The sequence below is a fragment of the Blennius ocellaris genome (assembly GCF_963422515.1).
Source record: "Blennius ocellaris genome assembly, contig: SCAFFOLD_66, whole genome shotgun sequence".
Lineage (NCBI taxonomy): Eukaryota > Metazoa > Chordata > Actinopteri > Blenniiformes > Blenniidae > Blennius > Blennius ocellaris.
The window spans coordinates 179361-205653 of NW_027662066.1; the positions used below are offsets into that span (position 1 = coordinate 179361).

The 26293-nt window shown below is 54.2% G+C and overlaps 3 protein-coding genes across 5 annotated transcripts in view; all 3 read right to left on the minus strand.

The window, feature by feature from the left end:
• Positions 1 to 5356, minus strand: part of LOC308148345 (host cell factor 1-like) — a 19912-nt gene extending 14556 nt beyond the window's left edge. The window contains 9 exon segments of the mRNA XM_080521804.1: positions 3 to 79; positions 318 to 374; positions 377 to 423; positions 553 to 637; positions 743 to 945; positions 1331 to 1377; positions 1379 to 1491; positions 2408 to 2563; positions 4949 to 5356. Of these exon segments, the coding sequence (XP_080377930.1) occupies positions 3 to 79; positions 318 to 374; positions 377 to 423; positions 553 to 637; positions 743 to 945; positions 1331 to 1377; positions 1379 to 1491; positions 2408 to 2563; positions 4949 to 5129 (966 nt within the window). The 5' untranslated portion in view covers positions 5130 to 5356.
• A 1104-nt stretch (positions 5357 to 6460) lies between these two features.
• Positions 6461 to 18183, minus strand: LOC308148352 (uncharacterized protein). Of its 3 annotated transcripts, none has more exons than XM_080521813.1 (11): positions 18039 to 18183; positions 11969 to 12238; positions 11461 to 11634; positions 10976 to 11133; positions 10692 to 10890; positions 10500 to 10596; positions 9626 to 9818; positions 8371 to 8432; positions 7888 to 7978; positions 7467 to 7723; positions 6461 to 6592 (listed from the first exon to the last, which is right to left on the minus strand). In XM_080521813.1, exons 2-11 carry the CDS (start codon positions 12226 to 12228, stop codon positions 6551 to 6553), a joined length of 1533 nt encoding a protein of 510 aa, XP_080377939.1. In that variant the 5' UTR covers positions 12229 to 12238; positions 18039 to 18183; the 3' UTR covers positions 6461 to 6550. The 3 variants fall into 3 exon arrangements, with proteins under 3 accessions (XP_080377939.1, XP_080377940.1, XP_080377941.1); XM_080521814.1 differs by having other exon boundaries at positions 9626 to 9797; positions 18039 to 18150; XM_080521815.1 differs by lacking the exon at positions 18039 to 18183 and having other exon boundaries at positions 11461 to 11806; positions 11969 to 12040.
• On the minus strand, positions 13792 to 26293 carry mecp2 (methyl CpG binding protein 2; the record flags this gene model as incomplete). The annotated part of the gene is made up of 6 exons (XM_080521805.1): positions 13792 to 21272; positions 22156 to 22292; positions 22417 to 22610; positions 22697 to 22887; positions 23113 to 23329; positions 26262 to 26293. 6 exons carry the CDS (start codon positions 26291 to 26293, stop codon positions 18213 to 18215), a joined length of 3831 nt encoding a protein of 1276 aa, XP_080377931.1. The 3' UTR covers positions 13792 to 18212.

Here is a 26293-nt window from a genome sequence, read left to right on the forward strand (position 1 = left end):
ACGCTGCAGTGTCCCGCACGCGCTCTGGGGAGGTTCTCCTCCACCACCTCCATCACCACCGTCTCCCAGCACATCGAGTCTGCACACACACACACACACACACACACACACACACACACACACACACACACACACTGATGCTTATGCTGGTGTTCACAGCAGCCCGTTGAAGCTCTGCGGTGTGTGTGTGTGTGTGTGTGTGTGTGTGTGTGTGTGTGTGTGTGTGTGTGTGTGTGTGTGTGTGTGTGTGTGTGTGTGTGTGTGTGTGTGTGTGTGTGTGTGTGTGTGTGTGTGTGTGTGTGTGTGTGTGTGTGTACCCAGGTTGAGGCAGGCGAGGGTGTTGGTGCACTTCCACTCCTTTTCGTGAGTCGCTGCTTGACGTCGTCCATCACCAACGGGACCCAACCTCCGAACACGAACATCCTGACGACCGGAGGGACAAAGATCAGCACGGGCACCTGCAGCTGTGTGTGTGTGTGTGTGTGTGTGTGTGTGTGTGTGTGTGTGTGTGTGTGTGTGTGTGTGTGTGTGTGTGTGTGTGTGTGTTCATACTTGTTGTTGATGGTGGTGGCTGAGTGCAGGCTGCGTGGGAGAGGCGGCGAGCCATTCAGGGATGGTTTGCTCCACACCAGTGAGTCTGTGACATCATCAAAAGAGGAACCAATCAGGATTGATGGGGGGAGGGGGGGGGGGGGGGGGGGGGGGGGGTTGTCAGGGGGTGGAGGTGCAGCCGGAGCCTCACCGATGTCGAGGACCCACAGGTCTCCCAGCCGGCAGCCGCTCATCCCACCGTAGATGATGAGCTTGTTGGCGCTGCGGCCGCTGGTCACCACCGCCGTGTGACTCTCCCTGGGGGGCGGAGCCGGGCCGGATGTGGGCGGGATCTCCCAGCCCACCACACTGGAGCCCGGACGCAGCTCCAGGCAGTACAGGTCGTTCAGGTACCTGGGGGGGGGGCACTGATGAAAGACTGGAAGCTGCTTTTAATGTCTTCAAAAATACAACCAAACAGTCTGAGGCTTGTTTTGTTGTAGTTTAACATATTTGAAGCACAAAAACAGTTTGAAAGACGTTAAAAACGAGTCAAATAAAGTCCAGATCCAGGTGAAAACGACACACCAGCATAGACATGAAAAAGCAGAAAGGCTAAACGACTTTTATTTCGCTTTATTCAACTTAGTCACTTTTCAACATTCTTATTGTTTTTGTATTAATTTGTGGGAAAGAAGGATCAAAAGCTCTGCAGCTCCGACGACTGTGATTTAAACGCTGACGGGACGTAAACGTTTGGGAAAGAGAGACGAGGAGCAGCTGATGATGCTCCTCCTACCTGGGGATGTTGTTTTTAGGATCTTCACTGTCATTGGCCAGTCCCCCCGAACAGGTAGCACCGGCTGCCAATCAGAGAGAAGCTGTGTCCGAGGCGGGGGCAAGGCGGCGGGCCGTTCTTCGGCGCCTTGGCCTTCAGACGCTTCCACTCCAGCGGCTCGCCTGAGAACATTCCACAGCGTTGGTTTAGGGGGTTAACCCTACCCCTACCCCTACCTCTACCTCTAACCCTACCCCTACCTCTAACCCTACCTCTACCTCTAACCCTACCTCTACCTCTAACCCTAGCCCTACCCCTACCCCTACCTCTACCTCTAACCCTACCTCTACCTCTAACCCTACCCCTACCTCTAACCCTACCTCTAACCCTACCTCTAACCCTACCCCTACCTCTAACCCTACCTCTACCCCTACCTCTACCCCTAACCCTACTCTAACCCTACCTCTACCTCTAACCCTAGCCCTACCTCTAACCCTACCTCTACCTCTAACCCTACCTCTACCTCTAACCCTATCCCTACCTCTAACCCTACCTCTACCTCTAACCCTACCTCTACCGCTAACCCTACCTCTACCTCTAACCCTACCCCTACCTCTAACCCCACCTCTACCCCTACCCCTACCCCTACCTCTAACCCTACCTCTAACCCCACCTCTACCCCTACCCCTACCTCTAACCCTACCTCTAACCCTACCCCTACCTCTAACCCTACACCTAGCCCTACCCCTACCTCTAACCCTACCCCTACCTCTAACCCTACCCCTAGCCCTACCTCTAACCCTACCCCTACATCTAACCCTACCTCTACCTCTAACCCTACCCCTACCTCTAACCCTACCCCTAGCCCTACCTCTAACCCTACCCCTACCTCTAACCCTACCTCTAACCCCAACCCTACCCTACCTCTAACCCTACCCCTACCTCTAACCCTACCTCTAACCCCAACCCTACCCCTACCTCTCACCCTACCTCTAACCCCAACCCTACCCCTACCTCAAACCCTAACCCTAACCTCTAGCCCTAGCCCTAACCCTACCCTAACCCTACCTCTACCCCTACCCCCCCATGTAGTGACACCACTGACCTGCAGCTCGTACAGGTCACTGCTGTACTTGCCGTACTCCACCATGCCTCCGAACACCAGCAGTCGGGTCCCGTCGCACACGAAGCCGTAGGCGGCGCAGCCGGGGGGGATGTCGCCGCGCACCGCCGGGATGAACCACTGGTTGGTGGCTGTAGGGCGGGACGGAGGAAACAAGGTTCAGACTGCAGACTGCCAGGCACTGACCTGGTCCCCGGTCCCTCCAGGACCCCGACCATCCCGGTCCCTCCAGGACCCCGACCATCCCGGTCCCTCCAGGACCCCGACCCCCCCCACACCTTCTAAATGAAGCAAGTGTCCTTCCTAACTGCTCCTCTATCGACCCTCACTGAACCCCAGACGTGTTTCCTGTCGCGCCACGATAAGGTCTGTCCAAACCCTCAATGAGCAACGGAAAGGAGGCTCTTTGCTTCCTTTAGCCTAGGAAACACTGATGGATCCTTTAGCCTAGGAAACACTGATGGATCCTTTAGCCTAGGAAACACTGATGGATCCTTTAGCCTAGGAAACACTGATGGATCCTTTAGCCTAGGAAACACTGATGGATCCTTTAGCATAGGAAACACTGATGGGTCCTATAGCCGAGGAAACACTGATGGATCCTTTAGCATAGGAAACACTGATGGATCCTATAGCCGAGGAAACACTGATGGATCCTTTAGCATAGGAAACACTGATGGATCCTATAGCCGAGGAAACACTGATGGATCCTTTAGCATAGGAAACACTGATGGATCCTTTAGCCTAGGAAACACTGATGGATCCTTTAGCCTAGGAAACACTGATGGATCCTTTAGCCCAGGAAACACTGATGGATCCTTTAGCCGAGGAAACACTGATGGATCCTTTAGCCCAGGAAACACTGATGGATCCTATAGCCGAGGAAACACTGATGGATCCTTTAGCATAGGAAACACTGATGGATCCTTTAGCCTAGGAAACACTGAAGGATCCTTTAGCCTAGGAAACACTGATGGATCCTTTAGCCGAGGAAACACTGATGGATCCTTTAGCCTAGGAAACACTGATGGATCCTTTAGCCTAGGAAACACTGATGGATCCTTTAGCCTAGGAAACACTGATGGATCCTTTAGCATAGGAAACACTGATGGATCCTTTAGCCTAGGAAACACTGATGGATCCTTTAGCATAGGAAACACTGAAGGATCCTTTAGCCTAGGAAACACTGAAGGATCCTTTAGCCTAGGAAACACTGAAGGATCCTTTAGCCTAGGAAACACTGATGGATCCTTTAGCCTAGGAAACACTGATGGATCCTTTAGCCTAGGAAACACTGATGGATCCTTTAGCCTAGGAAACACTGATGGATCCTTTAGCCTAGGAAACACTGATGGATCCTTGAGCCTAGGAAACACTGATGGATCCTTTAGCCGAGGAAACACTGATGGATCCTTTAGCATAGGAAACACTGATGGATCCTTTAGCATAGGAAACACTGATGGATCCTTTAGCCGAGGAAACACTGATGGATCCTTTAGCATAGGAAACACTGATGGATCCTTGAGCCGAGGAAACACTGAAGGATCCTTTAGCCTAGGAAACACTGATGGATCCTTTAGCCTAGGAAACACTGATGGATCCTTGAGCCGAGGAAACACTGATGGATCCTTTCGCAAAGGAGGCGAGCTCATGCTGCCCCATAATTCCTTGCGGCGACAACATTTAAAGGGGCCGGCTCGTCCGAGCGTTTACGGTAAATCATGATGGAAGCTTCCTAACACCTTTCCTGAACCCCGTGACGTTCTCCAGGGGGTTACGTGAAAGGCGATAGACTTTTCGGACATACCCCCAGTCCATATTATTCAGGACGTGGTAGTTTTATTTTGACAGTCACTGCTATAACAATACAACTTGGCACTTTTATTTTGAGTCACTGTAATAACAATCCAACTTGGTACTTTTGTTTTGACAGTCACTGTAATAACAATCCAACTTGGTACTTATATTTTGACAGTCACTGTAATAACCATCCAACTTGGAACTTTTATTTTGACAGTCACTGTAACAACAATCCAACTTGGTACGTTTATTTTGACTTGGTATATAATTACAATATTGTTATCCGTGATATTCTATTCGCTTTTGTTGTTATTTTGCTGGTTGTGTTTATTTGGCGTGCTGCAGGGGAAGGGGGCGTGACACGGTGACGTCAGTTGTGTTTTCAGTAAAAACGCGCCATTTCTCTCCGCGTTACAACCGCTCAGTTAGCCACCAACTGGTTAGCTAGGTGCTAATAGCGTTAGCACGATGCTAGCCGCTGCGGCCCGCTCTCGTAGCCGGTGGCTAGGCTACCCCCGCTGGCTAAACTCCACCACGGCGACCGCCAGCTGCACTTTAGCACACAACCCCGAATAAAACCAGGAGCCTAATGATCTGAGCTAGTTAGCTGGTAGCTTTTAGCTTCCGCTTAGCATCGCGATAAGCAGCAGTGGCCGGGCCTCACACATTCGTACACAACATTACCAATGAATCTGAATAAAAGTGCAGCCTCGAACCTGTGTTGTAGACGTGAAGTTCATCCACGATGCCTTCATTCCCTCCGCCAAACACCACCATCAGCTCCTTGATGGCCACAGCCCGGTGCCCGTGGCGGGGCCGCGGCACCGGGCCGGTCCAGCCCAGGACGCGCTTCCAGCGGGGCTGCAGCACCGCGGGGGTCGCGGCTTCGGACGCCATAGTTGCTCAGACGACGGCTCCCACTTCTGCGGGTTTTGGAGCCGCGGGACTGAAACGAACCGGAGTTCAGTCGAGTTCAGGAAGCGCTTTAAAGTCACGGCTGGGTTAGCATTAGCCGGCTAACTAGCAACGGCGCTAACTAGCCGGCTAGGTTGAAGAAGCTCTGCGGCTAAACGGCTTCTGCTCGCCGGACAAAGAACCACTCTGCGGTCTGTGATTCTCCAGCCCAGTCCGTTTTCACCACTCAGAATAAAACACCCTCCTTCAGAACACCGGCTGCTGGCGGCGCCGGGAAGCGTTGCGATGCCGCCGCTAACTAGCCCGAACACTGCAGCGAACGATCCGCCATTTTGGCTCTAGGCAGAGTCGGTGGGGAGCCGCCGGTAGCCGCCCGTGCTAACGGAAACAAAAGGCGCTTCCAGCCGCGAGTGGCTGCGCGGAGTCGCTGCTGCAGGCACGGGGGGGCCAGGGCTCGGTCCGGCCGCGGGAGGCTCGGTCCAGGCGGGGGAGGCTGCTGTCAGACGTGCAGAGCAGCGGGTCCGTGCACCGGGATGGGAGCCGCCATCTTGCTGCTAACAGCAACCAAACACAACAGACGGAAAGCCGCGGGAAATGGCAGCTAGGCGGCTAATGGCTAACAGGCGGCTCACAGACCGATAGCAGACGGTGGCAGACCGATGAAGGTCTAACAGACCGGTAACAGACCGATAAAGGTCTAACAGACCGGTAACAGACCGATAGAGATCTTACAGACCGGTAACAGACCGATAAAGATCTTACAGACCGATAGAGGTCTAACAGACCGGTAACAGACCGATAAAGATCTTACAAACTGATAGAGGTCTAACAGACCGATAAAGATCTTACAGACCGATAGAGGTCTAACAGACCGATAACAGACTGATAGAGGTCTAACAGACTGATAACAGACCGATAGAGGTCTGTAAGACCGATACTAGTCTTGGTTTATCAAGATGACCAAGGTCACATTTGTGCCTTGATATTTATATTTTAATCTTTAATATGTTGTGAATCATTTGAATCGATCTACAAAATCAGAAAACTACTTGAACCGTGTTCATCGGCTTCACATTACAAATGTATTTTTTAAAGACTTTAAAAATGAACTATTTCAGAATCATTTTTGAAAAAGCTCCATCGTTAATTATATTATACTTGACAATCATAGTATTTTTCCACGTTTTTACTTAAGGGACATTCTATATTTTAAAATTCCACATTTCCGCAGCCTCTGTAAACGTTGATTCAGCACACATCCAGCAGGGGGCAGCAAAACCACACTGTTCTCTCACTTCTCTCACTTTATTGACACAGTTCATGTTTACAAAGTTTATTGACTCTAAAATGAAAAAGGGTGTTTAAAAGGGTTTCAAGAGACTAAAAGAAGGGTGGAGGTTCTGTCAGCGGACGTCGGAGCGTCGGTTCCTCAAACTGTAACGGCGCTGAAAAGAGTCCAGAAGAACCAGAATGAACGAAAAAAACAAATAAACGTTGAAAAACGTAATAGAAAAAGGTTCGATTTCCCACAAAACCAAACATTAATGGCACCAGCCCACTGTGAAACCCGAAATGGGTTTTTAGCCCAAAGATTTGCATTTCAAAAATCCTTTAAAAATAAAGATTTAAGCGTCAAGCGTCTAATATTGAAAATATTAGACGTCCACAAAATATTTACACATTTATACTTGAAGCAGAAGAAATTAAAATGCTTACAAGTAAAAAGACTCAGAGGTTTAATCTCATCTCAGAGTTCATCTTAACGTAAACATTTTCACCTCATTTATAATTCAAACGTGTCGATTCATTGTTTCACGAGGACTAAACGGCCTCACAGTCCACGTTAGCATAGCGCACGGCGTAGCGGCTCTCTGCTTTAATCATGTTTAGCACGTAGCATCGCTGGCGTGTGAGCCTGAAACTCTTTAGCATGTAGCATGTAGCATGTAGCACAGCACTGAGGTACGTGTTGAGCAGTTAAACTACTGAGCCAAATCAAGCCAACTCTGCCGGCAACCAGGTTGCTGGCAACCAGGTTGCTGGCAACCAGGTTGCTGGCGACCAAGTTGCTGGCGACCAAGTTGCCGGCGGCCAGGTTGCCGGCCACCAAGTTGCTGTTGTATGAACGATCTTCCTCCTCGACATTCCATCAGAACATAATTTAATTGTAAAGAATCTCCAAACTGCCGACGTTGCTCGTCCTGGGTTGCGTTGCTGCTCCAGGTTGCGTTGCCGCTCCAGGTTGCGTCAGGGATCGGTTCATGGTACCAGTGTCGCCGCGTCTCCACCTTTAATGTCCCGTTCTGGACTCGGCCTCACCTGTTTGTCCTCCACCAGGACGCTGTAGACCAGAGGGGCGGCCCGGGACGAGGACCGGGACCTGGACCGGGGCGAGGACCGGGACCCGGACCCGGACCGGGGCGAGGACCGGGACGGCGAGTGGGACGAGCCGTAGCGGCGCAGACCCCCGCCGGGGCTCCGCCGCCGCACCGTGGCATTGTGGGAAACGCTGGTCAGGGTGGAGTCGGCCTCCGAGCAGTTGATGGTGCTGCTGAGGACACTGGCGTCCCTCCAACCTGCAACCAGGACTACGTCAGGACCAGGACTACATCAGGACCAGGACCACGTCAGGACCAGGACCACGTCAGGACCAGGACCACGTCAGGACCTCAGGCTTTCAGGAAAAACAAAGTGATGAAGCTAAAGGGGGGGGGGGGGGGGGGGTGGGGGGGGGTCTGACCGGAGAGAGAGAGGTGGGAGGCGTCTGAAGGTGAAGACATGCTGCACTCCTCTTCCTCTTCCTCTTCCTCCTCTTCCTCCCTCCTCCTCCTCTGAACAGACGAACCATCAGAAATATTTTCATCCACATTAAATTCATCTTCATTCATTAAAGCACTTTTTTGTTTTGACATCAGTTCTGCTTCATTTCGTTTCACATGAAAATATACAAATTAATTTTTCAATGAATTAATGAGAATTATCTCGTCATGAGACTTTTAGTAGAAAATACATTCATCTGTTTTCCTGAATTCAAGACACAATTATCTAGAATTCAGAAAACGGTGCAGATTTATGTTGTAAAAAAACATTATCTCATGAATTCAGGAATAATAAAACCAGGTTTGTTAAATATACGTTTCTCATATTTCGGTAACTTGAGGTGTTTGTTTGTTTGTTTATTGACTCCAGCAGTTGAGAAAGCAACGGGCCGGTAGTTTCTCACCTCCACTGGAAGCTTCACTTCATCTTCATCCTTCCTCCTCCTCCTCTGATCCCCGAGACTCTCTGCACACACACACACCAACCACACCTCGTTTCCATGGCAACGGCGAACTGAAATCGCAGCGTTTATGTTTTCCTTTCAAAAAAGTTTCATGTTTACATAACAACAATCTGAAAACCATGGCCGTGGCCTAAAACTACCTAGTTGGATTGTTATTATGGGGACTGTCAAAATAAAAGTACCAAGTTGGATTGTTATTATGGGGACTGTCAAAATAAAAGTACCAAGTTGGATTGTTATTATGGGGACTGTCAAAATAAAAGTACCAAGTTGGATTGTTATTTTGGGGACTGTCAAAATAAAAGTACCAAGTTGGATTGTTATTTTGGGGACTGTCAAAATAAAAGTACCAAGTTGGATTGTTATTATAGGGACTGTCAAAATAAAAGCACCAAGTTGGATTGTTATTATGGGGACTGTCAAAATAAAAGCACCAAGTGAGATTGTTATTATGGGGACTGTCAAAATAAAAGCACCAAGTGGGATTGTTATTATGGGGACTGTCAAAATAAAAGTACCAAGTTGGGTTGTTATTATGGGGACTGTCAAAATAAAAGTACCAAGTTGGATTGTTATTTTGGGGACTGTCAAAATAAAAGTACCAAGTTGGATTGTTATTATGGGGACTGTCAAAATAAAAGTACCAAGTTGGATTGTTATTATAGGGACTGTCAAAATAAAAGCACCAAGTTGGATTGTTATTATAGGGACTGTCAAAATAAAAGCACCAAGTGAGATGGTTATTATGGGACTGTCAAAATAAAAGTACCAAGTTGGATTGTTATTATGGGGACTGTCAAAATAAAAGCACCAAGTGAGATTGTTATTATGGGGACTGTCAAAATAAAAGCACCAAGTTGGATTGTTATTATGGGGACTGTCAAAATAAAAGCACCAAGTGAGATTGTTATTATGGGGACTGTCAAAATAAAAGCACCAAGTTGGATTGTTATTTTGGGGACTGTCAAAATAAAAGTACCAAGTGGGATTGTTACTATGGGGACTGTCAAAATAAAAGCACCAAGTGGGATTGTTATTATGGGGACTGTCAAAATAAAAGTACCAAGTGGGATTGTTACTATGGGGACTGTCAAAATAAAAGCACCAAGTGGGATTGTTATTATGGGGACTGTCAAAATAAAAGCACCAAGTGGGATTGTTATCATGGTGACCCTCCCAGACGGCCCCCCTCCACCTGCATGCTGCAGCGCCTCCTGCAGGCTGCGCTGCGTCTCCTTCAGCTGCTGCAGGACCTGCAGGCTCTGCTGGACCGGGTCCCGGTACCGGACACAAACCACCAGCAGGACCAGAACCGCCAGCGCCGCCGTGGCACGACGCAACACCGCCACGTAGACGGAAAACACCTCCTGGAGACACGAGGACACGTCCTGGTCAGGACGCAGCGCTCAGTGCAGGTGGAGACAGGTGGAGAGTAGAGGTGGAGACAGGTGGAGACAGGTGGACAGTAGAGGTGGAGACAGGTGGAGACAGGTGGACAGTAGAGGTGGAGACAGGTGGACAGTAGAGGTGGAGACAGGTGGACAGTAGAGGTGGAGACAGGTGGAGACAGGTGGACAGTAGAGGTGGAGACAGGTGGAGACAGGTGGACAGTAGAGGTGGAGACAGGTGGAGACAGGTGGACAGTAGAGGTGGAGACAGGTGGAGACAGGTGGACAGTAGAGGTGGAGACAGGTGGACAGTAGAGGTGGAGACAGGTGGAGACTAGAGGTGGAGACAGGTGGACAGTAGAGGTGGAGACAGGTGGAGACAGGTGGACAGTAGAGGTGGAGACATGACAGTAGAGGTGGAGACAGGTGGAGAGTAGAGGTGGAGACAGGTGGACAGTAGAGGTGGAGACAGGTGGAGACAGGTGGACAGTAGAGGTGGAGACAGGTGGAGACAGGTGGACAGTAGAGGTGGAGACATGACAGTAGAGGTGGAGACAGGTGGACAGTAGAGGTGGAGACAGGTGGAGACAGGTGGACAGTAGAGGTGGAGACATGACAGTAGAGGTGGAGACAGGTGGAGAGTAGAGGTGGAGACAGGTGGAGACGGGTGGAGACACTGACCATGTGTTGATGCTCTGCAGCTCCAGAGTTGAGGACGAGCTGGTAGATCTTCCTCTCCAGGTAGAAGTTCACACACACCAGACACAACAACAGCAGCCTGCAAGACGGAGCGCAGGGAGTTAGACCCCTGCTCCTGGAAGGAGGAGGAGCAGCAGGAGGAGCAGCAGCAGCAGGAGGAGCAGCAGGAGCTACCTGGCCCTGGAGGAGCGGCGGGTGGAGGTGAGCAGGTAGGCGGTGCAGAGGGCGGCGGCGTGGCAGCAGCAGGAGCTCAGGCTGTGAGCCTCCATCAGCAGGACGTTGTGCAGGAAGGACACCCGGGTGAACAGCTGGGACAGCGCCACCTGCTGCCGCCTGGAGGAGCTGCTGAGCTCCCAGAAGGCCGAGCGCAGGCCTGAGACACACACACACACACACACAGGCCTCAGCCCTTCTGGCCGGGGGGGAGGGGGGGGGGGGGCTGTCAGGCGTTACTTTACCCTCAGTGGAGTCTGTCAGGGCGGCCCTCAGTCGCTCTCCACTGGTCAAGATCTCCTGCTGCGCCTGCAAGGCGGCACTCTGGGCCGCCAGCAGCTCCTCCGCCAGCTGCTTGGTGGACTCCAGCTGCTCAGCCACATCTGCAGAGCTCTCCGTCAGCCTGACGCACAATTACAGTTAGTTTACTGTGCACCTGGAGCTCCAGCTGCTGGAGCTCCAGGTGCAGGTGCAGGTGCACCTGGAGCTCCAGCAGGTGCAGGTGCAGGTGCAGGTGCTCCAACAGCTGGAGCTGCAGCTGGAGCTGGAGCGGGTGCACCTGGAGCTCCAGCAGCTGGAGCTCCAGGTGCACCTGCACCTGCACCTGGAGCTCCAGCAGCTGGAGCTCCAGGTGCAGGTGCTCCAACAGCTGGAGCTGCAGCTGGAGCTGGAGCGGGTGCAGCTGGAGCTCCAGGCGCAGGTGCAGCCGGAGCTCCAGCTGCAGCCATACCTGTGCATGGTGCCCTCCGCGCGGCCCTGCCAGGCGTCGGCCTGCAGGAAGTGGCAGATGGCCTGAGTGTGGGTGAAGAACTCGGTGTAGGAGTGAAAGGCGGCGGCGTCCATTCCCGCCGTGCAGCTGCTGACCTCGGAGCCCTCAAGGCATGACGGGTAATCTCTGCCCGAGCTGTGGAGGCACACCGTGGTGGTCGTCAGGCCGGCGGCTGCAGTGACGAGCCGCGGCCACCAGGGGGAGCGCTGACGTCACCGCCTCAGCCGTCGTCACAACCTGAAGTTGATGGACTTCGAGCGACATTTATCACAACTGGCTAGTTTGTTTTTAATTTCCCGGGACTTTTCTAACAAACAAACAAACAAACAAACAAACAACCAGGATGAAGAAACTGTTTCAGGGTCGTTTGTAATACCAGTTTATAAAAGTGCTTCTTCTCTTCCTTCTTCCTTCAAGATGTGTTTCCTTTGAAGATCCCCCCCCCCCCCCCCCCCCCCCGGGACGTTACCTGCTCAGGTGACAGTGCGTGAAGCGCAGCGCGAGGCGGCTCTGCTCCTCCGCCGTCAGCCGCCGGCAGCGCGTGTCCAGGTGCTGCAGGGCGCGCGCCCAGCAGTCCCCGTAGCGGGGCTGCGCCGCGAGGCCGCGCAGGCGCCGCAGCTGCAGCGCGCCGAGCTCCGAGTCCGGATCCGCTGGAGAGCAGGACCCCGAAAGGACCAGGACCAGGACCAGGACCAGCAGCGGCTTCCAGCGGGAGCCTCCACGCGCCATCTTCACCTGTCTGCGAGCCGACCAATCACAGGGCCCCGTTTTGACCCGGTCAGAGGTCACGCTCGGGTCACGTGTCTGTCTGACGTTTGTGGTCGTTTGTCATTTCGACATGATCCAGAAACATTTGGACTGCAGGTGAAACGTCAGAATAACGTTCTGATTGAAGCGTTTTAACCGTTTAAATGGAAACGATTCTATTTCATCTTTATTTCTTTTCTTCTCGCAACTCAAACAGTCGATTCACTGATTTTAAATATTCAGTCTGAAACATTCAACTTCAGGTTTCCTGCAGCTTCTCGTTTCAATCCTTCCACTGCTCCACTGCCCCTCTCTGCTCCACTGTACCACTGCACCTCTCTGCCCCACTGCACCTCTCTGCTCCACTGTACCACTGCACCTCTCTACTCCACTGCCCCTCTCTGCTCCACTGTTCCACTGCCCCTCTCTGCTCCACTGCCCCTCTCTGCTCCACTGCCCCTCTCTGCTCCACAGTACCTCTCTGCTCCACTGCACCTCTCTACTCCACTGCCCCTCTCTGCTCCACTGTTCCACTGCCCCTCTCTGCTCCACTGCCCCTCTCTGCTCCACTGCCCCTCTCTGCTCCACAGTACCTCTCTGCCCCACTGCACCTCTCTGCTCCACTGTTCCACTGCCCCTCTCTGCTCCACTGCCCCTCTCTGCTCCACAGTACCTCTCTGCTCCACTGCACCTCTCTGCCCCACTGTACCTCTCTACCTCACTGCACCTCTCTGCTCCACTGCACCTCTCTACTCCACTGTACCACTCTGCCCCACTGCACCTCTCTGCTCCACTGCACCTCTCTGCCCCACTGCACCTCTCTGCTCCACTGTACCTCTCTACCTCACTGCACCTCTCTGCTCCACTGCACCTCTCTACTCCACTGTACCACTCTGCCCCACTGCACCTCCCTACTCCTCTGTACCTCTCTGCGCCACTGCACCTCTCTACTCCTCTGTACCTCTCTGCTCCACTGCACCTCTCTACTCCTCTGCTCCACTGTACCACTCTGCCCCACTGCACCTCCCTACTCTACTCCACTGCACCTCTCTACTCCTCTGCACCTCTCTGCTCCACTGCACCTCTCTACTCCTCTACTCCACTGCACCTCTCTACTCCACTGTACCTCCCTGCTCCACTGCACCTCCCTGCTCCACTTGTAGATAAAGTGCATGTCACTGGTCAGTTGATCCTAGTGTGGCTGGATGGAGAGAGAGAGAGAGAGAGAGTGTGTGAGAGAATGTGTGTGTGAGAGAGAGAGAGCGAGAGAGAGAGAGAGAGAGAGCGATAGAGACAGACAGAGAGAGAGAGAGCAAGAGAATGTGTGTGTGAGAGAGAGAGAGCGATAGAGACAGACAGAGAGAGAGAGAGCAAGAGAATGTGTGTGTGAGAGAGAGAGAGCGAGAGAGAGAGAGAGAGAGAGCGATAGAGACAGACAGAGAGAGAGAGAGCAAGAGAATGTGTGTGTGAGAGAGAGAGATAGAGAGACAGAGAGAGAGAGAGAGTGAGGGTGTTGACGGGACACAGGAAGTGAGACGCAGCCGGTCGGGGACAACAAACGCTTTTAGTTAGAAAGAAAGAATAAGAAAACAGGTAAAAACTAGTTGGTCTACAGCGACAGATTATTGAGTTTCACTGGTTGAACCAGAATCTTCGTCCTCCATCACGTCACGTCACGACTAGTCTAAACACCACATGGCGGCTGCTGGCGACACGCACAATAGTAGAGGCACTAAACTCTGGAACATGCAACATGGAGGCTGGTTCCGGGGGGGCGTGGCCAGGTGGGGGCGTGGCCAGGGCCCGTTGGAGCCCGGCCCATTTATTCTGCTGCTGACGGAGCCAAGCTGACGGAGGGCGGCGGCGTGACGGACGGCCCAGACCTCACACAGTCATCTGGACCTGAACTAACGCAGGGCGGCGCTTAGCGGGGCGGCGCGTAGCGAGGCGTCGCTACGGGCGACGCTTAGCGGGGCGGCACGTAGCGAGGCGTCGCTACGGGCGATGCTTAGCGAGGCGGCACGTAGCGAGGCGGCTACGTAGTGGGGCGACGCTTTGCGATGCGACGCCATCGAGGCGGCGCGTAGCGGTGCGACGCCAGCAAGGCGACGCTTAGCGATGCGACACGTAGCGGGGCGATGCTAGCGAGGCGACGCCAGCGAGGCGACACGTAGCGGGGCGATGCTAGCGGGGCGGCGCTTAGTGACGCTCATCAACCTTTCTGGACTCGGAACACAAACGGTTGCAGTTGGAACTAAAAGTTTGTCAATTGTTCACCAGAATTGTTCAAAATGTACGTCGTGAATAAAAAGTCAACGTGTACGAATCGTGGACTTGTTCTGCTGGTTTGCCTCCAAAACCTTCAATACTTCAGTCTGAACACACCAGTTTGCGCCACCAGGTGGCGCCACGGAGGAGCAGCGGGAAGAACAAGTGACCCGGGATCAGGTCACGTCAGGCCTCGTTTCCACGGCAACGCTTCAAGTGAAAACACACCAGCTTCTCATTTTCGCTTCAGAAAAGTTCTACATTCACACAAAAAGGTCAGAAACGTTGAAAACGATGCAGTTCTCACGTCGGGCCACCAGGCGGTGCTGTTGCTGGTTTTAGCACGGAGGAGCCGGACTTCCAGAGTCGTGACGCTCCGATTCCGGTATCGGTCCGATACTTTATGGAGTATCGGTACTTGTGTCACGTCGTCGCCTGCAGAAACGCGGAGACGACGAGCGACGGGCCGGTTTGGACTTTCTCTCATTTTGACGACGATCATAAGAGGCTCAGTCGTTTACCTCCGAGCTACGCTACATGCTAAAGAGTTTCAGGCTCCATCACCAGCGATGCTACATGCTACACATGATTAAAGTGACTGATCCTCCCGTCACCAGCAGATCGGACGCTACGCTACTGTAGCCTGAGGCTGGTGGAGGTGAGGAGGTGACGTAGCCTGGTGGAGGTGAGGAGGTGGTTCGTGGGGAACACAGCCTTTCATACATCGTTTTCAGACGGAGTTCAAATAAGCATAATGGGATTTATTAAGTACTTATGTTGGTAAATAAGTAGCTAAAAGTACTTGGTATCACTGCATCCCGACACCACCTGTGGTCTCGTCGCCTGATTGGCCGCTACGTCACCAGGCGGAGTCCAGAGGTTCGGTACGACGGTCAGAGTGTCGCTCTGCTGCCGCGACTCAGGAAGAACAAGTTCCTCCTGCTCAGTGGAACCGTGGAACCAACGCTGAAAACCACCTGGTTTTCATGTTGGGCCACCAGCTGGTGCCGCTTTCAGCATCGTTTCCACCCGTTTCCATGGAGACGGAGCACTTTCAAAAAGTTCCACCGGGGGATCTGTTCTGAAAAAGCGCCGCGGTCACGGAAACCCTGGTCAAAAACCAAATCGGCGTTTCACGGGTTCACTTTGAATCGTTGCCGTGGAAACGGGGCCCGGCAACTGGTGCGTCGCTGCAGAGTAGCGCCCCCTGGTGGACTCGTGTCCAAACGTCACCCGATCAGAATCAGAGGCGAACCAGCGGGGAGCGTCTGGTCTGAACCTGGTCCCGGCGGCGGTCTGGAGTCTGAGTGAGACGGAGCGACGTGACGGCGACCAGCAGCGCCGCCCTGGTTTGTGTTGGACGCCTGTGTGAGGCGGCGGTTCAGCTTCAGGCGAGGCTGCAGGGACGAGACATTCGTTTCATCCAGCGTGAAGACATTCGGTTGTTTGTGTTGCGGCCGAGCCGCTGGAGCTTTTTTACGTAGGAACTCAGTGACATGAAACTGTGAGTGGAGACGGGAGACGGGAGGGGACAGGACAGGACAGTCACACCTCCTGTGGACCAACGTGGTCAGGACTGGAGGTTCCTCTCAGACCTGATGGAACCTCCAGAGACAAGGTGTGGCCACACTGCCGGCCAGAGTCCAGCAGGGGGCGCACACATTTCTTATTCCTATTAAAATAACATCGCAGCTTTAAAACGGAGACGAAGATCAAAGCAGCTAGCGACGCGAGGGGCGACCGTACGACAGACTTTGTCTCACTGTACCTGAAACACAAAGTCGTGAACTTCCTGGACGCCGTCGACAGACACGCCTCTTGGACGTCACCATGGAAACAGCAGGGTTGAGGATCGGGAACCACTGCTGCTCACACGCCGGTCGCCAGGACTCCGTACCGCGACGCAAAGACGATTGAATTCATGTTACCGACGGCGCGTTGTCGGACTTTAACTCTGCGTCAAGCTAACGACGGAAACGTTTGGCAAACCGAGCCGCTTTCTGCCTGCGGACCAGGTTTGGGTCTCCTCCAACCTCCGAGGTCGTTTTCACGCCTCAAGTCAAATCACATCGCCGCTGTTGTCGTTTCCATCACAGAAACGATTCGGCACGGAGACGGCGTCCGTCGTTTGGAACGATCCCGAAGTGCAGCAGTGGCGTTTCTGAAAAGCTCCATTTCCCACGTTTCCACGGAGACGAGGCATATTTTAAAACGTCTCAGTCGTCTTCGTCTCCTTCCGTCGTCGTGTAAAAGAACCGGGAAGACGAGGACAGATTTCTCCGGAGGAGGCGGAGCCTCGGCCGTCGTGGCCGAAGACAGGAAGTCCCGTTCAGGATGAGGCACCGCAGCAACGAAGCAGGTCTGAGCGGAAACACGGGAATCAAACATTCTGAGACGTTTGATCAGAAAGTTCCTGGAATTGTTGAAATGGTTTGATTGGAAGCGGTTCGGTCCCAGAACGGTTTGAATACGTTAGAACTGCAGAGGGTCCACACTGGGTCTCCCGTCAAGCTCCTGGACTCACAGCTTCATGCTCACTCAGTACCGACGGTCCTCTGCGGCCCACGTGAAGCTGAACCGGGCCGGGCCGGGCCGGGCCGGGCCGGGCTCCGGCTGGCTGAAGGCCTGCAAAGTGTCGGAGCAACATGCCGGCGGCTGATTGTATAAACTGGAGGAGCGCAGACTGTTCCAGACATTCAACATGAAGACAGTAAGAATGAGTCCGTTCCCACTCCGTCATTAAGACTAAAAACTAACAAAGCTACCGGCGAAGTGGGTTTGGTGGGATTCTAAAAGTGCTTCCATTGAAAAACCAAAGACAACAAAACTTCTGAACGAAGACCAGTGTGGAAGAATCGTGGAAGAACACCTTCCTGCTCTGAAAACCTCTGGAGGAGGTTTCCCGGTGAAGACCGACTCGTTGGGTTCCAGGTCTGACGGCAGGAACCCGAAACGTCCAGAGACTGAAAACAAAACTCCAAGAGCCTCAGCTCGGATTCATGCTGCTGAAAATCATGACGTCAGTATAAATATTCATAGATGTCCGTTACTACAGGTGGAACGCGCATTACTGACCACCTCTGTTTCCTGGCGAAGGAAAAGGAAAAGGAGGAAGTTTAAGGTGCGAACTGGCGCTGCACACATCGGGGGTTTCAGGGAGAAGGACCAGGACTCGGTCCGAGGCGGGACAACGGAGCTCTGTCGGTCAGCAGCACGACGAGCGAGGGACTGTCACTTAGTAATATTTAAAGCTGTAGAACAGACGAAACAATAAACTATCAAAATACAAAATGAAGGAGAAAAACTGGATATATTCCGGAAGCAACATTTTGTTCAGAGTAATGTGTTGTTATGCGTTAAGTTTTAGTTCCAAACTACTCTCCTCCTTTCCCACAGAGACTAGCGGGACACGACAGCTGCCTTTTGATTATATATACACACACACTTTTTTTTTGGTTTTTTTTCATTTTCTCCTTTTCGTTTTTCCTAAAAAAAAAAAAGACACTATTCCTTCTCCTACTGACCCTCGGCGCCGGGGTTCATCCTGGGATTCAGAGTCTCCAGACAGTCGGATCTCGTCCGTCTGAAAACCGTGCCGAACCGTTGGCGGTGCGGTCGGCCCAGTCTCCCTCCCGGGTCACCGGGTCACCGGCCGCCGACTCAGTCCAGCAATCAGTCCTGGTGTGGAGTCCCGGTGATCAGCTGACCCTCTCGCTGACGGCAGTCCGTGACTCCACCGTCTCCTCCCGGCTGGGGCAGGGCACGGCCGACTGGGGCACCAAGTCTCTGCGCTCTCGGCCTTCGCCGGCCGCCTCGGGCTCGGCCCGGAGCCGGCCCCGACTATCTGATCCAGGCACAAGGCCGGTCCCGGTCCCCCCTCCGGGAGGCCCGGAAGGGACAGAGCCGGGAGGCCTCGAGTTGCTGTTTGACCCTCGGTCTCCTGGAACTTCTCTCCTCGCCGAAGCCACGGCCGACTCCGCTCTGCCCTCAGCCCCTCGGCCCTCGGTGCCGACCTCTTGGTTTGGAAGCAGACTCCCTCGGCCGGGCCGTGGGGTGCTCAGATCCTGGGGCTGTTCAGTCTGGTTCTGCTGAGCAGGGAGGAGGTTGGTCCTGGACAGACTGGAAGCTGGTCGGTGGGGGGAGAGGTGCTGTACATGTGGCCTGGCGTGCTGAGAGTGGGACTGGGGTCGCAGCTGGGTTTGGATCTGTTGAAGGCGTGGTTGTGCTTGGGACTGGGACGGAGGCGACCTCGGTCGGGGGTCAGACTGCCTGGGTGGTGGTCTATATTGAGTCTGAAATTCTTGTTGCAGTAAGTGCCTGGCCTGTGGCTGCACTTGATGTCTTGGTAGCAGCAGAGGTTGAGGTTGGACCGGGCTCCGGGACTGTGGTTGGGGCTGGGTTCGGGTTCTAGAATCGGGCTGTGGGAACAGTTGGGGTGGGGTCAGAGTATGGGGTGGAGCATGAGATTGAATTAGGGTTCGAGACTGAGGTTGAAGTTGGGGTAGTCCCGGGGTGCACGACTGGGGTTGAGACTGACTTTGGGTTGGGGTTCTGGACTGGGGTTGAGGCTGACTTTGGGTTGGGGTTCTGGACTGGGGTTGAGGCTGACTTTGGGTTGGGGTTCTGGACTGGGGTTGAGGCTGACTTTGGGTTGGGGTTCTGGACTGGGGTTGAGGCTGACTTTGGGTTGGGGTTCTGGACTGGGGTTGAGGCTGACTTTGGGTTGGGGTTCTGGACTGGGGTTGAGACTGACTTTGGGTTGGAGTTCTGGACTGGGGTTGAGACTGACTTTGGGTTGGGGTTCTGGATTGGGGTTGAGACTGACTTTGGGTTGGGGTTCTGGATTGGGGTTGAGACTGACTTTGGGTTGGGGTTCTGGATTGGGGTTGAGACTGACTTTGGGTTGGGGTTCTGGACTGGGGTTGAGACTGACTTTGGGTTGGGGTTCTGGATTGGGGTTGGGGCTGACTTTGGGTTGAGGTTCTGGATTGGGGTTGAGGCTGACTTTGGGTTGTGGTTCTGGATTCAGGCTGACTTTGGGTTGGGGTTCTGGACTGGGGTTGAGACTGACTTTGAGTTGGGGTTCTGGACTGGGGTTGAGACTGACTTTGAGTTGGGGTTCTGGACTGGGGTTGGGGCTGACTTTGGGTTGCGGTTCTGGATTCAGGCTGACTTTGGGTTGCGGTTCTGGATTCAGGCTGACTTTGGGTTGGGGTTCTGGACTGGGGTTGAGGCTGACTTTGGGTTGGGGTTCTGGACTGGGGTTGAGGCTGACTTTGGGTTGGGGTTCTGGACTGGGCCTGGGCCTGCATTTGGGCGGTAGTTCTAGACTGTGAGTGGGATAGTGGTTGGGGTGAGGACCTGGACAGGGATTGACGAGGAAGGTGTGTAGGGACCCTGGTCTCGGGTTGAGGTGGAGGCTGAAGCGACAGGCGTGGTGGCTGCTGAGTGTGGTGTGTGGGGGGGGGTTGAGGTGGAGACAGACTTCTTGGCTGACTTTGAGGCTGGAGAGCCGCCGAGGACTGGATCTGTGGTTGCGGATGCCTTGTTGGGGGCGGGTGGATGTGCGGGCTGGGTGGGGGCTGAGGCACATGTGAATGAGGTGGAGCATGCGGACCCTGATGCTGGGCTCGATGCGGAGGGGGGAGGACCTGGTGCGACTGAGCCTTTGGGCTGGGAGTCTGGTGCTGACTGGGGGTAGGGGGCTCTGCTTGTAGGGGTAGTGGCGGGGGCGCAGCGTGTTTGGTGGGAGGGGACTGTGGTGCCGGGTATTGACTCTGACCCTGGGACTGACTGGAAAGGTGGGTCTGGGGGGGGGGCTGCTGACGAGGTTGAGGGGCAGGATGCTGAGGGTCGGGTCCAGAGTGAGATGCAGAACTGGACTGTGATCTGGAGGAAGCTTGCTGGGGGGGTTGTGGCTGGTGGGGGGCGGGCTGAGGTTCGGAGGCCACGGGGGGGGGAGGGGAGGGAGACGGAGCAGGGAGAGGCGGCGGCGGCGGCTCCAGTGTGGAAGCAGAGGACTGTTGATGGCGATGATGGTGGTGGTGGTGGTGGTGGTGGTGATGGTGGTGCTTATGAGGCGGTCGCTCCTTCTTCTTGTGGCTTTTGGATGAGCCCGAGCTGCTGCTGCCACTCCTCCCACCTCCTGCTGCCTCTCCACCCTGCTCACCCTCATGTTCCCCTCCTTCGTCTGCTGCTGCCGTTTTCTCTTTGTGTTTCCGTCCTTTATGCGTCTTGTGTCCATGTGACTGGCCTTCGTCTGAAGCAGGTTTCTGTGGTTGTGACTGGCTGTGGTCAGGAGGCGGAGCCTGAGGCCCCGAGCCCCCAGAGCCCCCCGAGCCCCCAGTGCCCTGCTCCGCACCTCCCTCCTCCTCCACCGGAGGAGCCCTCCTTCCAGGCTCCACCGTTGTAGCTGCTGGAGTCTGGAAACTCTCCCTCTCCTCCACCGTCTCTCTTGTTTTACGCTTTTTGATGGGCAGAGCCGTTTCCTGGACAACGGGCTTAGTGGAAGACTCCTTGGCGGCCCTTCGTTTGGCCTCAGCAGCCAAGATGGCGGCTGCAGCGTAGCTCCCGGCCGCCGAGCTGCTGGCGGCCGGCGCAGAGGAGGTGGAGGCTGCAGCAGCTGGAGACGCTGTTGAGGCTGAAGCTGGCTTCCTGCCCCGTTTTTTGGGGGCGGTCGGTGGCGGAGGTGGAACTTCCTGCTCCGACTTCCGTTTTCTGCCAGGGCGGGCCTTCGCCACCACAGCAGGAGGCGCCGCCTGCAACAAGAGTATCACACACAAAAGTACCATTAGCATTACTATATTGAACAGAAAGTTTTGTTTCAACTTCTTGTATAACCAAACTGCTCTTCGGACAATTATTTACCCTCATTTGGATGAGATTCCTCAAGGTGTCCCCTTGAATTCTCACCATGAGATTCATACACAGAATCTCTCACCTGACCTATGAGTTCTACTACAAGACGCCCTGGAGGGTGTCACCGGTCACTTCTGAGGTCTTACATGTCAAGATCCCGGAAGACAACAGGACAAATGGTGAGATCCCAAAATATCTTACAACCTCTGTAGATTTCCACTGTGAAATCGTTGTAAAAGCAGAGTCATTAAAAAACAGCCGAGACAAATTCCTACTGGCCTCCTTTCGCTCCAGAAACAACCAACTTTCATCTGATTCAAAAGTTCCTTCGGCACATCAGAGTTCCACACACAGAGTCCATTATTGGGCACAAAGAGGAGATTCTTAAGTCCCTGCCAGAGAGTCTGTATCGTTTGGGATCAAATTTGAAGACCGTCGTGAATTTCATGTCCAATAATCTTTAAAGAGAAATCTCTAAATAGCCTTTAAAGCCCTTGTTGAGGTCTGGATGGAACCCGAAGACACATGATCATCATTGCTGGGTCTTTGGTGTTCTGGGATTGGAACCTGCACACGAGGTAGATCGACGGTCGGAGACCCTCCACAGACCATCTGGAGCAAGGCAGCGTTCTTTGATGCAAAACGCCCCAACAAAAAGTGATGAAAGATATCACTGAACTATCTCATGGTTCGGGTTCGGTGAACCCTAACGGGGGCCCAACGGAACACTCCTACTGCGCTGCAGCTCGCTAGCGCCCCCCCCGGTGAAGACATCCGTCATACCTTGGAGGTGGTGGACGTGGGGCCACTGGAGGACTCTCCCTTTCCAAAAGGCATCTTCACAAGCAATTTTCCTGGAGTTTTCTCAACCACACGCTTCATGGCTACGCCTTCGGTAGCGAGTCGCATCTTCCCACTGCCTGAACAAACAGAGACAGATGAACAAACAGAGACAGATGAACAAACAGAGACAGATGAACAAACGCACAAAAACCACACAAACAAAGCACCAAGCCGAGTGCAGGTCCGTTGTACCATCAGTACCTTTGGGGCGACCACGACCTCGCCCTGACGGCTTCACCACCTTTGGTTTCTTGGGCGGGCGCTTCTCCCGGCGAGAGGGGCTCCCCCGCCCGGTGACCGTGAAGTCAAAGTCGTTGGGGTCCGTGGTCGTGTCGCCGACCTTTTGAAAGTAGGCGATGAGTTCCACCTTGGAGCGGAAGGCCTTCCCCTCCGAGCTGAAGGAGAAGGAGAAGACAGGAACCGGTGCCGTCATGCCGTCTGGTTCTGGAATAGGAAAAGTGTCGGGGTGTGCGAGGATTACTTGATCAGGTACACGTCGAACTTCCCGGCAGAGCGTCCGGACTTCCGCTGTTTCAGCTTGCGCGTCCATCCTTCGGGCAGCGTGGGGTCGTCGTACAGCGGCCCCCGGTCCCGGATGATGGAGCGGCGTTGTCTGGGAGACCCCGCGGACTCGGAGGCCGCGTCCGAGGGGCCGGCCACCGGCTCAGACACCTGGGGGGACGGGAGGACACACTAGTGACCACTGGTCCAAAACATCGTCCTGCATGCCGTTTAGTAGCCGATGATGGCGAACGGAGAAAGAACACGGAATGCAGCTTGGCAACGCGAGCTAGCGCCCAGGCGAGACGGTCTGGACGTCATTAGCTCCCGTTTGGTCAAACCGTCCTGGAAGGACTAGGACCCGGCAGAGGGTGGTGAACGTGCCTCCCAGCTCACCTCGCCCTCCGGGCTCTGTGGCTCCGCCCCCGTCTCGGCTGCTTGCCCGGCAGTTGACGGGGGCGGAGTCGATGCCGCCCGCTCCGCCCGCTCCGCCCCCCGGCCGGCATGCCGTCGCTCCTTGCGGCCTTTCTTGGTCTTACTCTGGGACCGGTCTCTCTCTTTGGGGGGCCGCTGGGGGCCGGCGGATCCCTCCTCGCTCTCTGGCTCCTCCTCCCTGGAAATAAACAACACAGCCCCGCCTCCGTTAACGCTACGTCACCAAGAACGTCCTGTACTGCGGGAAAGTCTCAGGAAACTCTGTGATCAACCAATCAATCCTTCACAACAACACACCAAAGTGATTTCCAGTAAAATGAGATTTAAAAGAGAACAATCGTAATACAATCAGTATGTCAAGAAGTACAAGAAAAGAAAATTGATGAATTTCAGAGACTGAAGTGACGAACGCTGCCGTTACCCAGGGGGTGGAAGTGACCCGGGGGGGGGGGGGGTGTGGAAGTGACCCTGGGGGGGTGGAAGTGACCCAGGGGGGGTGGAAGTGACCCGGGGGGGTGGTAGTGACCCCGGGGGGTGGAAGTGACCCAGGGGGTGGAAGTGACCCCGGGGGGGTGGAAGTGACCCCGGGGGGGTGGAAGTGACCCCGGGGGGTGGAAGTGACCCAGGGGGGGTGGAAGTGACCCCGGGGCGTGGAAGTGACCCCGGGGGGTGGTAGTGACCCTGGGGGGGTGGAAGTGACCCCGGGGGGTGGAAGTGACCCAGGGGGTGGAAGTGACCCAGGGCGTGGAAGTGACCCTGGGGGGTGGAAGTGACCCCGGGGGGGTGGAAGTTACCCTGGGGGGGTGGAAGTGACCCAGGGCGTGGAAGTGACCCTGGGGGGTGGAAGTGACCCCGGGGGGTGGAAGTGACCCAGGGGGGGTGGAAGTGACCCGGGGGGGTGGTAGTGACCCTGGGGGGTGGAAGTGACCCAGGGGCGTGGAAGTGACCCCGGGGCATGGAAGTGACCCTGGGGGGTGGAAGTGACCCCGGGGGGTGGAAGTGACCCAGTAAAGCTCAAGCATTTGTACAGTTCCAAAAGGGACATCGGGTTTTTTTTACTTTTCAGTCATTTTCTTACTTCAGGTCCCCACCGACCTCTACATCTGTCCAAACGCTCCACGTGAACCACTGGAACTGCAGTGAACATCTGGATAAATGTTGGTGTGGCTCTACTCCTGCCTGGCGGCACTTATTGACTCACCTGTGACCACAACGACTGATTCAGTGTGTTTGACGTGAAGAAACGCCACAGGGTGTTTTTCAGGCGTAACACGAGACGGATTGACTTTTAGAAAACGTGTTGCAACGAACCAACAGCTGCTGCTAAAACTGGGAAACGGATTTTCCCCTCCCCCAGTGTCAACGACAAGACGATGGAATTAAACTGGTACTTCCTCCAGAGTAGTGTTCCAGGAGCACGAGTGGCGAGGCGCCTGAACAAGAGGCCTTCCAGTGCTGATCGGACGAGGAAACTCGTCCTTGACAACGACTGGAAAACACAAAGCTGCGGTTCGTTTCAGGTCTTCACGACGCGGAACTCTTTTCTGAGCCATAAAAAAAGTTACGTAACCTCGGAATTAGCAAGTCAAAATAATCAAAAACACATCATCTTAGATGAAGTTGTCTTAACGTGTTGAATTCGAGTGAGTTTTTTTAATTCGTTCCGACGACGATCTGAATGTTGACGGGAGTGAAAAATAAAAAAATGGCGGACGCCGCCATTCGAGGGAGTTCCTCCAGTCGGAATGTTTCCCAGGTCAGATCGGCGTCACTGGCCAGAGCGAGGAACACGAACCGGGAAGGAAATAGCGTCCAGCGTTTCCCCGCGCCATCATCTGCGTTCAGGCGAGAGTCGGGTGACCGCGCTCTCGGGGCGAGAAATGGCGGCGCCCTGCAGTGGCGCCATGCCAAGTGACTTCTGCCGAAAAATCACCAAAAGAACCAGGAGCACATTGATATCAGGCCAAGAGCAAAGTTACAATCCACATTATTGTTCCTTCAGGCTGAAGAGTACAAAGACGTACGCCTTCGCTCAACGCTTCGTTGGGACATCGGGATTATTAAAGAAACGACAAGTGTTTTTAAGTAAAGAGTTTTGTTGTCGAATTGACACATTACTTAAGATTATAAATTTACATTAAACTTGGAGAAAGTAAAACGTTGTAATCAGTTTCCAGAAGAATCGTTCATGTGAAGCTGTGGAGGTGTTGGTGTGTTGTGCTGGGAGCTTCATGTTTACAGTGTGTGTGTGTGTGTGTGTGTGTGTGCGTGTGTGTGTGTGTGCATGTGCGTGTGTGTGTGGGTGTGTGTGCGTGTTCACCGTTTACTGTTGTTGAGTTTCATTGGGGTTATAAATGTGATATTACAGTTCATGCTGCGCTGTGTGTGTGTTTCTGTTCAAACTGGGACACACACACACACACACACACACACACACACACACACACACACACACACACACACACTCCTGGTGAGGCTCAGAGGTACGGCAGCAGTTCTCAGCAATTTAACCATCAGCCATTTCTCCGCGCGCGGGCGTGTGTGTGTGTGTGTGTAAAGGTTAACCTGGGTTATCCCGCCGTAACTCGGGTTAACTCGGGCTAACGGTTCACTGGCGCCTCCTCCTCCATCAGCAGTGTTTGCTGCCCGTTTGCTCGGGGTGTGTGTGTGTGTGTGTGTGTGTGAAGGGCGACTCGGGATAGCCCGGGTTAACTCGTGTTAACGCGGGTTACTGGCGCCTCCTCCTCCATCAGCAGTGTTTGCTACCAGCTAGCAGCCCGTTAGCTCGGTGTGACGGAGGCGTGTGGAATCAGAACCGGGGGCCGGCCGCGGCGGACCGGCTGCCCCGAGGGGCGGTGTGGGAGTCCGGGCGGCCGAACCGAGGGTGTGCTCCCCCCGAGCACCGACCAGTAGCCCCGCTACACAGCGGCTAAAGTAGACTTAGCCGTAAGTTGGTGACGTATTCCCGCTAACCCCGCTCCGCTCAGACAGGCCGGGGTCAAAATCAACGCACTTTTAACTCAATAAAACGCTCGATAGGGAGGCTGAGCTGCGGCGGAAGCGGCGGCAGCGGCGCTTGAGCAAGGGATAAATGTAAAAATCTCACTTACAGTCTCTCCTCTCCGCTCTCCACGGCGGCCAT

Excerpts from the sequence above, each read along its gene's own strand:
- LOC308148352 (XM_080521813.1), bottom strand. The coding sequence starts at position 12,228 with ATGGCGCGTGGAGGCTCCCGCTGGAAGCCGCTGCTGGTCCTGGTCCTG. Across the intron at positions 10,597-10,691 it reads CGCCGCTCCTCCAGGGCCAG|GCTGCTGTTGTTGTGTCTGG; the intron begins GTAGCTCCTGCT and ends TCCGTCTTGCAG. Across the intron at positions 7,724-7,887 it reads CTCCCACCTCTCTCTCTCCG|GTTGGAGGGACGCCAGTGTC; the intron begins GTCAGACCCCCC and ends TCCTGGTTGCAG.